Below are 15201 nucleotides of genomic sequence, written 5' to 3' on the forward strand. Positions count from 1 at the left end.
AATAGCCGTATTAACTTGCTCTACAATTATTTTGTATGTAAAATTTACTAAGAGAAAAGGATATTCATTTTCCAATTTTTTTTTTCCTCATTAGTCATGACTTAAGTCATAACTTAAACTAACAAACAAAAGTTATTTAAATCATCTCAGTTTTAATTCAAATTAACATATTTGAAACTTTTCAATTTTTAAATAGCAAGCATACTGACAAATGAATAGTTTATATTCGGTTCGGCGGAGTTAAAAATTCGTGATTCGGGTATAATTCGATAATGATTTAGTTCGGTACAATAAAGAACAAAAAAAAAACCCAAAAAAATAAAAATTCGCATTTTTTCTCACGAATAATTCGTGACTCGCATTTTATTCGGGAATAAAATGTATTATACTTTTTTTTGTGTTTTATTCAGATTTCAGTTCGAAAATATAAAAACACGAGAATTATTTTTGAATTATTCACATATTTGTTACTATGATAACAAGTTTAATTTTTAAATAATAAGTCGTAGCTCGACTCAAATCAAAGATAAGATTGTAGAGGCTGAAAAATTGAACAAGGCCTTGCGGCCCTTATCAATTCTATGATTTAGTGTTTTTTTCAAATAGAGAAGGAAATTAGTTGTCTTTATACTTTTTTCAAAATGTGATTTATATATATCGTGTAATGCAACTATTGATGTAATATGATTGTCTTTCACTATCTTAGTTACGTCACGTAATATCATATCACGTAACATGTTATACAACCAACTTTTTTTAATATTATTTCTTAATTATAATTTATTTTGCAATAATTTCTTATTTTTTGATATACTTTATTATTATTTTCTTTAAACAAATTAAAAATTTGAAAATAAATAATTCAATGTGATCAATCATATCATACCGTAACCATATATGATGTGACTATTTGTATAACATAACTTCCTTTACAATTTTAATCACGCCACATCTTTATGTAAAAATAAATTTTAATCAAATACTATAACATAACATAATATGGCATGATCAAGCTAGATATATTAGTCACGTCACATATTTTTTCCATTATCCTCAACCGAAATTAGATACAATCAGAACTAACTTTCGCTTGCAATCAGCAATCAATAGATTTTCCTGCCTTGACGGGGTGAGCTCCGTATTTCAACCGCCATCTGTCAAATAAATTTGTGTTAAAGCAAGTACAATGTCAATCTAATTTGTTTATTTAATTGTCTAATTGATAGACATCTCTTAAAGCAAGTAAAAATAAAATAATATTTTTTTATTTAGCTTATTAAATAAAAATATTCATAAAAGATAATTCGTTTGACAAGAAAAAATATTTGATAAAAAAAGCAACTACGTAATAATTCACAAATACAACATCCCATACATGATATTTTTTTATCATTTAATTTGAGCATACAATGTTTGTAATGACGATGATTATGTAGTTTTCTAATTAGTGATTGATATATTTTTCATATAATGGAACTAACGAATCTGAAATTTGTGTTACGTACATTATGAGCTGTGTTATATTAGTTGTCCTTTTGTTTGATAGCTATATATTATTTATTTACTTTTAAAATTGAGTGGGTAACAATACAATACAAATAAGCAATAATTTTAATTGATAATTAATACTTTTGGATTACATTATATCCATTTTGTTTAATAATATTCATTATCCATTCAATTTATATAGATAAAAATATTTTTTTTATTTCCTTACAAAAAAATTACATAATGCGACTTGACTATTGAAATGTTTGTTTACAGAACATTTTTTTTGTTCTTATTTTACAGATTCGGGGTAGAAAGAAAATTAATAGATAATAAATAAAACTAATTCTAACTGGTACAGACTACAGATAAAAGTCATAAAAGTGAATCCCTCTCTTTTCGTTCCATACAAATTACCTATGCTATACTAGCTGTTCACAGCAGAGAAAAAAAATACCTTCCTCAAGTGCTGGGCTACAATGGACAGTGGCCCATGAGAGGATCGAAATGGGCTGGACTACGAAGTATACGAACACACTTCGTCGCATTAGGCCTGGTCCAGCTAAAAAATCGATTCCTAAAATTTCTATGGCAGTTCCGTAATTATTTTCATCTTCTCTTCACAGTTTATCCCTTTTGCACAGTACAGAAGCCTCGGTGCCGAGGTATCTGGTCGTGCTCTCTAATGACAGCTCTCTCTTCTCTCCGTTTGCCAATTTCACCATTTCTCCTCCCAAAACATGGCCTCTATCACCTACTTTCACGAATCTCCAGCTCTCTGTTTCTCTCCCCGAAACCTAGATTCTGGACTGTTCAGTGCTCATCTTCTCTTGCTTCCACATCGGATTCTACTTCTCTGCCTACCGATACCAGTGAGGAGGGGTTAAAATGGGAGTCATTTCGCAAGAAGAAGGTCGTGATGCGCATAGGTTACGTAGGAACCGATTACAGAGGTAAAAATGATTATGCTTTTCTTCCTCTTCTTTCTCGATCTCATTCTAGTGCAGTTTTATGTTATTGTCCAAATTTTCTTTTTCAAAATATAAGATTCACATTCCCTTTCATTGCAGGGCTTCAAGTGCAACGTGACATCAATGAATTATCGAGTAAGCACAATCCTTACAAATTGAAAGTCTGACTGAAATATGACATCCTTCAAGGGTAGTAACTATCTACTGACAAAAAAGAGGGAGTCTTGTCCCGTTGCCCCTTACCTTAGTTTTATTTTCCTTAATAAGTGCTCCATTAGAATAACTTATGATGCTTTGCCACTTCAAAATGCTAGTATGAAACATTGATTATATTCTGACTGCAAAAATTACCTTAGTAATAAGCAAAGATATATTCGCTTTTCGTTTCTTAGGTTTGTTATTGGTACTTGGTCTAATTTTGCATATATGTATTCAACATGCGAACTGAAAAAAAAAAAAAGTCACTTACTTGTTACTTTGTTATATTGATTCTTTCTGCAATACTAGTTTTAAATCAAATCTAGCATGGAGGAACCTATTATGATAGTGGTGCTGAAATATACCTATCACCATGGTTACATTTTCAATTATCATGATACAAGGTTATTATGCATTTTCCCAGTGAAAACACCAGGAGCTTTTGCTAAAGAGTTTCATTCAAATATTGAAATGTAGCCATTGAAGGGGTGCTGGAAACTGCCATTTTTAAGGCCGGGGGCATTCTTGGCACTAATTTTGGTGACCTCCACAGAGTTGGGTGGACACGTAGCAGCCGCACTGACAAAGGAGTAAGTCCTAATTTTCACATGATATATTTATGATTTGAAACTAGGATAGTAGGATCTATGTATAACTTTATTGTACTTGCAAATGAAAATTCTTTCATGTTGAATTGGTTTCAGGTGCATTCCTTAGCAACTATTATTTCATTAAAAATGGAAATTCCAGGAGATGCATGGAAGCAAGACATAGGCGGAACTGCTCTTGCTAACTGCATTAATTCTCACCTGCCGAAAAACATAAGAGTTTTCAGTGTGTTACCTTCTCAAAAGTAAGCAACTTCTGTAAATTAGATGCGTCATTGTGGGAAATTAAAGCAAAAGTGCAAAACACCAAGTTAAATTGTGCTGAAATTACACAGGAGATTTGATGCAAGAAGAGAGTGTACATTTCGATCGTACTCATACCTTCTTCCTGCCGAATTAATTGGAATCAAAGTTGATGCCAGCTCAGCTCAAATAGAAGATCACTTAAATGAGTTCAATTCTATTCTTAAAACTTTCGAGGTACATCTTATGATCTCAAAATCTGGGCATAAAATCCGGAATGCCCACTGTCCAGAAACCTAACTTCTTCTACTTCATTTCAAAATTATAATATTTGTCCTTCTTCCTGTAAATGATTTGCAGAATCTCTGATGTATTCCCCAAATTGCCAAACGAACCTTTCTTGAAGATAATATTATTTCTTCCAATTTACTTGACAAATAACCCATTTCATTTTATTCATAATTTATGACTTTCAATACTGATACACAGGGAGAATATCCATTTCACAACTACACAGTTCGATCCAAATACAGAAAACAACCCCATGGTAAACCCTTTATAAACAAAAGATTTGGATCACCTGAGAAGTCTGCTGTTACAGAACCTCAACAAAAAGCAGAAGAAAACCACTCTGCTGACATGGAACTTGAATCAGATCGGCATTTACAAGAAGAAGATGAATGCTCTGATATTTCATCTGACAATGTAGCACCAGAAATTGAAGTTTCTGGAGACTCAGTACAAGTGCAACGTGTTATAACTCGAGCTAGGTGGTTGTATGAACCTGATGAGTCAGATAGACTTAGCGCATCTCATTTCAGGAAGATCATAAGTTGCTCCTGTGGTATACTAGAGAAGGAGAGTTCATCGGGATTGCATTTTGTTGAAATATCTATTTGTGGTGAATCTTTCATGCTACATCAGGTTATTAACTTACAAACTTTTATTTTTCTTTGGAAAAATCAGTATCAATTACCTCCCGCTTTCCATTACTTGTGTGTTTTTTACACCCTTCAATGATTTTCATATTTTAATAATTAAAAATAATCCTAGAAAAATTAAAAGCACATTTCCAACTTGAGCCACAATCAATTTTGTTTTTCTACTTAGAAAATTGAACGTTATCCTTGCTAAAGTCGTTTCCCGATACATTTTTCAAATCAGCCCCTGAAAAACCCTCCATTTGATTTCTCTGTATTCATATCTGAATCACTCCAAATATTCCATTCCTCATCCATGTCTTCATATGCACCTATTAGCCTTCATTATAACATGCAAGCTTTGTCCTGGTCATCTCTTATTTACTTTTTGCAACTATACATTACATCATATTTGCAAACAATATGACATGCACATAGTGATAGGTATTTTCTATTAAATGTTGACAGTTTTGTCCACAACAGGGTGCTTCATCTCGTATTTAGCAAACTACTGTTGGGCTTGAAGTTTAAACAATGAAATGATCTTATTGGGTTAAAGTAATTAGGTCAAAAGACAAGTTTATGATTTTTTCTTGACTGTGGTTGCCAAAATTCAATTTGTAAATTGTACTGGGTTTTTATTTCAGATTCGTAAAATGGTCGGAACTGCAGTAGCAGTAAAACGCGGTTTACTGCCCAAAGACCTTATAGAGATTTCTCTTACAAAATTCTCTAGAATTGTTCTACCTCTTGCGCCTTCGGAAGTTCTAATCCTAAGGGATAACAACTTCATCATCAGGAACGGACCCAGTAACATTGTTAGACCCGAAATCCAAACCATGAAAGAGTGTCAAGAGGTACAACAGGCGGTTAAGGATTTCTACTGGGACGTGTTATTGCCTCAGATTTCGAGGTTTTTGGACCCATCAAAGGCACCTTGGGATGATTGGATGGAGAAGTTGGATCTGTATGCAGGTATACCCGACCCGGAGCTAGATGAAGTGAGAATAGCTTATAAGATCTGGAGAGAGGATTTCATTAAAATGAAAACAGCACGACTGGCTTGTGTATGATATTTTTCTTGTTAGGAGGGAAATTTAGGAGATAAGCTGCTCTAATTCAATGTCAAATTTTGGAATCTTCTGAAGACAATAAATCTAATTCATTCTTCAATGTTAAATTTTGGAATTTTCTGAAGACACTAAATCTAATTTATTATACGTAAGAGACGCTTTTGAGGAATTTCTTCATTGTTTGCAATGAAGTTTGCTGCATGTAACTTGATTCCAATAATTTGATGATCAAGCAGGTCAAACCATTTGTTTTGGTACAGTAAATTCACATAGTGCCTTTTTAATAAATAAATTAATAAATGCAAAACTGATAATAATAAATTCTGGGTTATCTTCATATTTCATGGTTGAAAAATTATGAATGACCATTGGAGCCGAAATTGTTCGACTCCATGACAATTTATCCCTTTAATCACATGCACATCATATTTTCGTTTTTTGTTGCTTCAAACGTTGTAAACTAATTTCTATCAACTATGCTCATATTACAGTACATATCCCATTTATTAGTAAATCCATTTCTTGGAAATGACCATTCATAGCCTAGCCATCTACTGATGCAAAAGGAAAATAAATGTCGCGGACAGAAGCATTATTTCTCTGTTCCAGCCTTTTCTACTCAAGTCCTGTTACTAGTCAGAGAGGACTGGATGTCTGGATACTACATGCTATAGATAGACTATTATTTTCTTACTTATGGAGCCCACCTTATATAGTAACTCACTACAGGAAAGTTATCTGAGAATATAGAACACAGGAAAAATGTTTTCTTTATTTTTCAACTTTCTTTTCACGGTTTTTGAATGGTTGAATGCCTAACCAAACGGAAACCAGTTGTATTTAATTGAGACCTGTCACACTCTGGGACTTGATTTCAGAGAATAAATGCTGCTGCTAGAAACGATGCGAAAACTGCTTGAAAAAAGGGAAACTATTGAAACTTGCTCGTATTTCAATGTATATGTACATTTAATTATAGATTAACTTGCAGGTGAAGAGAATCAGTCCTGCATTTTTTGATTTAGTTCTCAAAAACCAAACCAGTGGAAGAACGAGAGAGAGAGAGAGAGAGAGAGGGAGAGAAAGAACGAGCGAGAAAGAGAGTGACCACTCGGGCAAGCGAGAGAAAGAGAAACCATGAAAGGAGGTGTGGGTCCAAGTATGAATAGTTTTTTTGTCAAGATGGATTCTTCCTTGATGCATACAATGGCAAGTTATACATATTCTTAAAAATTATACTATGTCGTTGCTTTTATTTTCTTACATCTGTTCCTCAATGTTTTAGTTCTTCTTACTTAATGCATACAAATATACAATGACAAATACTGTTTATCTCCTTGCATATAATGTTGTAGAATATTCCAAAGGAGTATGGAAAAATATTTAGAGAATCTATCAGAGAAAACGTTGAACTTGAAGGTCCAAGCGGGATTACTTGGCATGTGAAAACGATTAGGCTTGACAAGACACTCACTCTGCAATCTGGTTGGAAAGACTTTGTAACCGCTAATCAAATCGATAAAAATGATATTTTAGTGTTTACATACAACGGAAACTCCTCTTTTAAAGTGCTAATCTTTGATCCAAGTGGTTGCCAAAAAGCCGCTCCATTCTTTGCAAAAAAGATGGTGACAGAGACGGAGTCAGAGAAGTCGAATGACAGTTTGATTCGAGAAATTGCTTCTCCTCACTGTGAGGTTAAGAAAGAGAACATATGTAGTAGTGACAGTGACAGTGACGAATCTTCTTGTGACATTTTATCTTGTGCCGCCCTAGTGCCTATGACTGGAGAAAGAGTTTGTTGTAAGAGGAATCAAAGAGGTAGATATATCTGTTCATATTCCTTATTTTTTTAAAAACTTTTTAATCATTTATTAATCCAGGATATTATTTCAAGGAATATGATTCTGATCCTATAATTGCTTTTCTTTTCCCAATTCTGAAAATTTTCTGGTTACAGAATTTGTACAAGAACCAAGCAAGAGCGACGAAGGAGAGCACTTAGCAGTCCGAAAAACAAAAACAAAGGAGAATATAGCTGCGAAAGTTTCCAGTTTATATGTCATACCCCGCGGGACCCATTTGACAAAAGCTCATGAGAAGATTGCTAACAGGATGGCTCGAAAAGCTCAAAAGGGTAGTGACTTGTTCGTCAAAATCTTGACTCCATGCGATACTCCTTCAAGTAGGGATTGTCTACTGGTATGTAAGCATTTTTATTCTATTGTCACTGTTACTAAATATTGCATTGAAAAATTACATAATGAAAGATATAACATATAAGTATCTACCACATATCCAATCAATATTACTATCTTATTGTACTATGTACCAGAGAGTACCGGCTGCTTTTGCATGCGATGTTCTTGAAAGCAAGATGAAGAAGATTACTTTGTTAGCTGCCGATTTAGATAAGAGAAGCAAGAGATGTACTGCAAACTACTGCAAGAATAAAAGTCACAGATACATAGGTCAAGGTTGGCGCAAATTTGTATGCAGTAATGGACTAAAGCAAGGGGATCTTTGCCTTTTTGAACTAAGAAAGCAGGAAAAACGAGGAATTCTGACCATGATAGTTCCTTTCAATTGGGTGAGTAGCTAAGATATATTTATAGAGGTTTCATTTTGTTTGCAAAGTACACCCTGTTGTTGTCTGCAATTAAATCATTGCTTGTTAATTTCTTCTGAAAGTAACAAATTGGATATAATTTGCTAAGGCCTCAAAGCTAAGTATATGCATCAACAATGCTAGCTCATGTGTTATATAAATGTGCTGGTAATACATGCTTCTGTGTTAGGTGTGAAAAGTAATTAAATTGTAATTGTCAGACAAACTAGATATAGTGGTGAACGATGTTTATTGTGTAATTGACATGTCTTAATTGTTGTGTAGTAATAAATTAACAAGGCTACCAATGGCTACATAAATTATTTACTAGTGTCTGTTAATATATAAACTATTTAAAGGTGCAATTTTTGATTCGTGTGATCCAGGTTGCGTTGGGTATTTTAGGCCTAAAAAGCTTGAAGCCAGTTCAGGTCACAGTTTTTGGTTATTTAGAGCAGAAGGATCAATTTGGCAATAATGAAAGAAAAGGAAAAAAAAAAATGTTGATACTAAATCTTCTCTGTAAAAGAAGTTGGGGTTTTCTTTGATTTCAAAGCCATTAAAGGGCACAACATACTAATTCCTTTTCTGTGATTTTGGTCTTTCATTGCCAACTCTGGCAAAGCCAGTAATACACTAATACCTTACAACGTTTTCTGATTGATTTATTTCTTTAATTTATGTGGCAATAGGGATGATGCGTCTTCTCAAGTGTCGAGCAATAACCTTATTAAATCTGGTTTACTATACATGATTTTTTACTTTTTAGTAGTACTTTTGTGTTGTAGTGTCACAAATTTGTGTACTTGCTTTACTTTATGGTTGTACTTGTAGGTGCTTTAAGTCGGGCTTTTACTTAATATCATGCAATTTAGGAATTTGGCTGTTTATAATGCTCTTGCTTGTTACATATTTAGTTTCTATCTTGATATATTGTAATGGTTATGATCACTTTGATGTTTAATTTTCTTTTCTTTTTTTTGGCTATTCTTGCTTGCGGTCGTTATTTTGAGCTTTGATGCAATGAGGTTTTTATGATGACTGGAGTTGAGGTTGTTAGCTAGATGAAGTGAGAATAGCATATAAGATCTGCAGAGAGAATTTTATTAAAATGAAACAAGCACGACTGACTTGTGCACCATAGTTTTTTTTTAGAGGGAAATGAAGGAGATAAGCTGTTGTAATGAAGACACTATAAATCTAATTCATTCTTCAATGTTAAATTTTCGAATCTTCTGAAGACACAATAATCTAATTTATTCTTCGTAAGAGGCTCTTTTAGGAAATTATTCATTGGTTGCAATGAAGTTTGTTGGATTTGACTTGATTGAATGTATAACGCTTGTGGCTCAAAGAGTCCGGTTCCAATAATTTGAGGATCAAGCAGATCAAACCATTTGGTTTGGTACAGTAAATTCACAAATTGGTTTTTAAGTAAAGAAAATAATAAATGCACAACAGAGAGCGCACATAACTTTGGGAAATTGTAGGCTTGTAGCATTTAATTTAAGTGAGGTCAAATATTCAAAGTCCCCAAAAAGGAAAAAAGAAAAGACAAGTAATGCGGCCGGCGCAAGCCCACTGGATTTTCAAGATTTCATAGGAATCTCTTTCTCATCTCATCATGGCCCAATGACACGGCCCATCTCCACTCCTTACCTCTTTGTAGTCCTGCTGATTTTCTCTGGAAGGGAAATTTTCGAAAACAATTCAGTTACCACCTCAGAAAATCAAAATTAATTGATTGTCACTCTAATCAACATATTTTAAAACATATCACCTACGTAGATTCAGTTCACGCATCAAATTGTACTGATGCACAGATTGGAAATGCGCACCGATTTGGTGCGCATACTGAGTTGGCGCATCAAATTGATCACTGCTGCCCAGTATGCGCATAAAAAAACACCAATTCAATATGCACACCAAATCAGTGCGCATCCCCAGTCGGCGCACCAATTCAATTTGGTGTGTGGACTGGGTCCGCATGGATGGTAGGAAATGAAATATGGTCATTAGAGTGGTAATCGATTTATTTTGATTTTCTGAGGTGGTAACTAAAATAATTTCGGAATTTTTTTATAAAATATCTTTCCTTTTTAAATCAACAAATAAAATATTTCTTTCATAAAATTATTAACAAAATTTTCTTGTGGGCCTATCCTTTCCCCCTGTTCCCCTCCCTCCCTCCTCTCCGTTTACTCAACTTATGTCCTTCACTTACAAAAAAAGGATACTTTTTTGGCTTAAGGATACCAAGGCGGTTGTTCTGCAATTTAACTTTTGCATTTTACTTGGTGAATTTTGCTAGAGGCAAGAGGCTAGAGGATCATCCATGTGACATACTCGTTATTTTTCAAAAACAAAGATTGACATTATTTAATTATACCTCCGAGCATTACTATGCAAAAATGGTGATCATGAATAATAATTATCCAGCTAGAAAATTATCCTGTCGTTCCGTACGGATCCACATCTCTAATTTTATTAGACAACTTTTTAATTGTAGTCTTATAAACATACAGATACTTAGAATGAGAAAATTACTTCTATAATATTAAATCAATTTTGGGCATGCATATATTTTTTCAAGTCGTGTAAAATAATAAATAACACGATTAACCATCTTGTAATTCATATAGATGAGCAAAAAATAAATGTATTATTTTAAGGAGTAGGGTTAAAATGCACCATTGGTTTTGTGCTCCAACCATACCCCACGCCTCTATCTCCGTTTACAAAGTTCAAACAAGTAAATCAGGCTTCTGATATATATATTTCTTACAAGAAAAACCAATTGTGCAAAAGTGGCCTGAAAGAACTGTTGCACAAGAATCCCTTTGACAACGCAAGGCAAGCTAATGATATTTTTCTGAGCTTCTTCCTGGCGCATGTGCAGTCGAAATCGCTCTATTTGAGATAACAGTTGGTAAATACCACCGTAAATCCAATAAAGCACGATTGGCTCAAAGGTTCCCATCGTTTCATCCAACGGAGGCATGGAGCGGTGGAGAGAGGAGAGGCACCAAAAATTGTGCTGGAGGCTTACTTGGAGTGGGAAGAAATCGCACTGGAGGTTTGCTTCGGTGGTTAGGAGAGGGAGAGAGGCGTCGTGAGGTCTTGGGGTGCTCAACAATAGTGAAGACGGAGGCGGCAAGGAAGAGAGAGAAGCGAAGGAGAGGAGAGGAGAAGAAGAGTAGGAGTTGTAGACAGGAGGGTAAGAAAATAAGAAATTTACTGACTATTTTACCCTTCTGAAAAAATATTCAGTTTAATTTAACATCAGATAGGATAACAAAAGTTAAATGGACTATGTAATCTGAATTATTCAGACAGATAAAATTAACGACTGTGATTTATTTTGATTTTGTTGCACTATAGCCAAAATCACTTTGTTGCACTGCAGACATCCCCATATAATTAATGACGAGTTATGAGTTAACTACAATTGTTGTGAATTCTTGAATTCACGTAATAAGATATCATGCTCTTGGGCCCAATATGAGTTTTTCTTTCTTTTTGTTCCTTTAAGATTTAATTAGTGAATGCTTGAATACATATTACAAAACTATGTCTATAGATTATATATCACGAGAATTTTGTGATATATAAGCTAAATTCTCTCTAAAAGTGTCAATCCGTATCGGCCTCTCATGCATTGAAATAAAACTAATATATAATGCTACCAAGTGCCTATATAATGATCTCTTTTTCTGGCTTAAATACACATAAAATCAAGATATATATATATATAGAGAGATGGGCTACGGTGAGTTGCGAAGTAAAGCGACTATTTTACTTCATACTCATGTTTTACGATTTTAAAGATCAAAACGTCGATCCGAACCGTTTATCTTGTTCTCCATATTGAATTATGCTTGGAGACAAAATTTTACATTTTTTGGAATTTTTTTACTATTTATTAAGCAATTTTGAAAGTCGCTGATCTGATGGTTCAGAAAATTTTACTGTTTTTTTACTGTTTACAGCAAAACAACAATTTTTAAAAATGCTTAATAAATATTAAAAAAATTCAAAAAAATGTAAAATTTGGTCTCCAAGCACATTTCAATATGGATTAAACATCTAACGGTTCGGATCGGTCGTTTGGACTTTCAAAATAAAAATACGGCGTGAAGTAGAAACGCGTTTTACTGCGCAACTCACCGTAGCCCATCTCTCTCTCTCTCTATATATATATATATATTGTTTTGAAAGTTAGCCGGTTTTATGTCTCTAACAATTTCATTAATTAAGAAAAATATTTACAAAGCAAGATGTAAATTAAGAGTAGACAAGCTTCACCTTACCTCACAACTATAATGCTGACGCCCAAATTGTAAGGATCAAATGGACTCAAAATTGATTAATTAGTTCCTATAAATTGATTGAACTCAGCATGTCAAATTCTAGTCTTGTTACAGTACTATCTAAGCTTGCCACTGAGAATTGACAAATGTAATATTGCGATCCCCACTTTCCCTATGTTTCCTTTGGCTGCTTTGTGATACCCAGCAGCTTGACTCAAAACACGATAGTCAAGCAAGCAATGCTGGCATGCAGCCTTCATGACGGTTGTGGCACTACGAGATGGGCATCGACCAACGACCTCAACTTATATTAAAGACAATTTTCAATTCAAAGTAAAATTAAGTAATTACTGATTACTCCCAATGCTTAATTTCTCTACAAATTTTAAGCTTTCCATAAATTAAGTAATTACTGATTACTCCCATCAGACACAAACCAGAATCCGGAAGATTACTCCTTTCCAGTTTGTCTTCAAATCTACATAACAGTTCTAGAATAATCTATAAAACAATTACCTAGGTTCGTCTCACCATTGGTAGCACATTTCAGAGACAAAGAACAAAGGGAAACAAGTAAATCAGGCTTCTGATATATATATTTCTTACAAGAAAAACCAATTGTGCAAAAGTGGCCTGAAAGAACTGTTGCACAACCAATAGTGCATTTTAACCCTACTCTATTTTAATATACATCAATGTGTATATCACATGTCTTTTAAATCAATTTGTGCTTAACATATGAATGGCTTTTCTCTCTCTTAAGTTTGCATCAATTATTTTTATACAATTTTTTAAGGGAAAGATATATTAGTTCTTTTGCAATCGAAGTTAACCAGGGTTTACTATTTTACGTAATTTCACATCCACATAAACCATAATTTGCATACTGATAAAAAAAAAACTAAGTAAAAACAATGACCACACATACAAACATAATTTTTTAAATAGCTTCCGTATGACTGTTAGATTTAAAACCAGGCTACTGTATCCATTTTTAGTTTTAGCCAAAAATTATATAATTTTACTTTGAATTGAAAATTGTCTTTAATATAAGTTGAGGTCGTTGGTCGATGCCCATCTCGTAGTGCCACAACCGTCATGAAGGCTGCATGCCAGCATTGCTTGCTTGACTACCGTGTTTTGAGTCAAGCTGCTGGGTATCACAAAGCAGCCAAAGGAAACATAGGGAAAGTGGGGATCGCAATATTACATTTGTCAATTCTCAGTGGCAAGCTTAGATAGTACTGTAACAAAACTAGAATTTGACATGCTGAGTTCAATCAATTTATAGGAACTAATTAATCAATTTTGAGTCCATTTGTGATCCTTACAATTTGGGCGTCAGCATTATAGTTGTGAGGTAAGGTGAAGCTTGTCTACTCTTAATTTACATCTTGCTTTGTAAATATTTTTCTTAATTAATGAAATTATTAGAGACATAAAACCGGCTAACTTTCAAAACAATATATATATATATAGAGAGAGAGAGAGATGGGCTACGGTGAGTTGCGAAGTAAAACGCGTTTCTACTTCACGCCGTATTGTTATTTTGAAAGTCCAAACGACCGATCCGAACCGTTAGATATTTAATCCATATTGAAATGTGCTTGGAGACCAAATTTTACATATTTTGGAATTTTTTACTATTTATTAAGCATTTTTAAAAATTGCTGTTTTGCTGTAAACAGTAAAAAACAGTAAAATTTTCTGAACCATCAGATCAGTGACTTTCAAAATTGCACTTCGATAAGCAAATAATATTGTAAGCAATTATTATTGGAATGAATTACTAATTTTCTTTCGATAAGCAAATAATATTGTTTCTTGCTCATTGCACTTCCTCTATTACGTTTAATTCAGAAAAGATTAACTCAGCAACCAACTTATTTCAAAATAAATCCACATCGGCCTATAAAGTAAGCCACACAAGTTAAAGTTCTCATAACGTGAAATTATACTGGCATTTGAAGAACATACTCGTTCAAGAAAAAAACAAATCAATATACATGTGAAAATGATATTTTAATGTTATCTCGATCCCAAAGCTGCATATATTTCAAACAAAAAATGCCACACGAAATCTTGATGGATACGATCACAAATATGAGGTATATATAATTTAGAATCAAGTTAATTTAAAAAATTGAAATATAACTTGTTAATCATACCCATCGTCTTGTTAACTTTTCTGGTGTCAACTTGCCTTTTAACAACAAAGGTTAAAGATGGTGAGTTTCATTTATTTGGATAATTAGCATGCTTGTTCAATTTTGCATATTTTAATAACAATATGAGTAGATAACACAATCTCTCTCCACAGGCTCTGAACAACTGTATTCAGTTTTCAAAATTGCTCAACTATTTATCAGATCATCAAAAAGAATGTATAGAGAATTTAGGTTTAGGTTCAATACTAAAAGTACCAGCCATACCGACATTCCGTGTGTTGATTATCGAGTTGGAAAAATTCTATTGCCCTACAACTCGTTCCTTTCTAATCCGGGATCAACATATCCTACTTACAACTAGAGATGTCCATTGCATCATGGGTTTGAAGGATGAAGGAATAATTATAAATAAATACATTCACAATAAGATCCCTAAGAGTCATCTGCAAAATCAATTTGAGGATCAAAAACTTTTCAAAATCACCTTGGACAACCTCAAAGCTATGATTAAGAGAATAAAGGACAATGACAAAAACTTCATTCGTTCTTTTGTACCGATGATGATTGGAGCCGTCATAGCAACAAATTGTGAGAGGACTGTTAAATACGAGTAC

The 15201-nt window shown here is 33.6% G+C and overlaps 2 protein-coding genes across 2 annotated transcripts; both read left to right on the top strand.

Moving 5' to 3' along the window:
* Window positions 1-2082: 2082 nt before the first annotated feature.
* On the top strand, window positions 2083-5655 carry LOC144555906 (Pseudouridine synthase family protein). The gene is made up of 7 exons (XM_078304342.1): window positions 2083-2441; window positions 2559-2594; window positions 3135-3247; window positions 3362-3510; window positions 3601-3745; window positions 3998-4432; window positions 5076-5655. Exons 1-7 carry the CDS (start codon window positions 2174-2176, stop codon window positions 5499-5501), a joined length of 1572 nt encoding a protein of 523 aa, XP_078160468.1. The 5' UTR covers window positions 2083-2173; the 3' UTR covers window positions 5502-5655.
* Window positions 5656-6638: 983 nt separating this feature from the next.
* LOC144555622 (B3 domain-containing protein LOC_Os12g40090-like) lies at window positions 6639-8382 on the top strand. Its single transcript, XM_078304020.1, has 4 exons — window positions 6639-6710; window positions 6857-7322; window positions 7462-7703; window positions 7837-8382. Exons 1-4 carry the CDS (start codon window positions 6639-6641, stop codon window positions 8101-8103), a joined length of 1047 nt encoding a protein of 348 aa, XP_078160146.1. The 3' UTR covers window positions 8104-8382.
* Window positions 8383-15201: the final 6819 nt, after the last annotated feature.

This window comes from Carex rostrata, chromosome 6 (assembly GCF_964058835.1).
Source record: "Carex rostrata chromosome 6, lpCarRost1.2, whole genome shotgun sequence".
Lineage (NCBI taxonomy): Eukaryota > Viridiplantae > Streptophyta > Magnoliopsida > Poales > Cyperaceae > Carex > Carex rostrata.

Coding starts and splice junctions, on each gene's coding strand:
- LOC144555906 (XM_078304342.1), top strand. CDS start 2,174: ATGACAGCTCTCTCTTCTCTCCGTTTGCCAATTTCACCATTTCTCCTC. Junction 3,248..3,361: donor GCAGCCGCACTGACAAAGGA/GTAAGTCCTAAT, acceptor AATTGGTTTCAG/GTGCATTCCTTAGCAACTAT. Junction 4,433..5,075: donor AATCTTTCATGCTACATCAG/GTTATTAACTTA, acceptor TTTTTATTTCAG/ATTCGTAAAATGGTCGGAAC.
- LOC144555622 (XM_078304020.1), top strand. CDS start 6,639: ATGAAAGGAGGTGTGGGTCCAAGTATGAATAGTTTTTTTGTCAAGATG. Junction 6,711..6,856: donor CTTCCTTGATGCATACAATG/GCAAGTTATACA, acceptor ATAATGTTGTAG/AATATTCCAAAGGAGTATGG. Junction 7,323..7,461: donor TTGTAAGAGGAATCAAAGAG/GTAGATATATCT, acceptor TTCTGGTTACAG/AATTTGTACAAGAACCAAGC.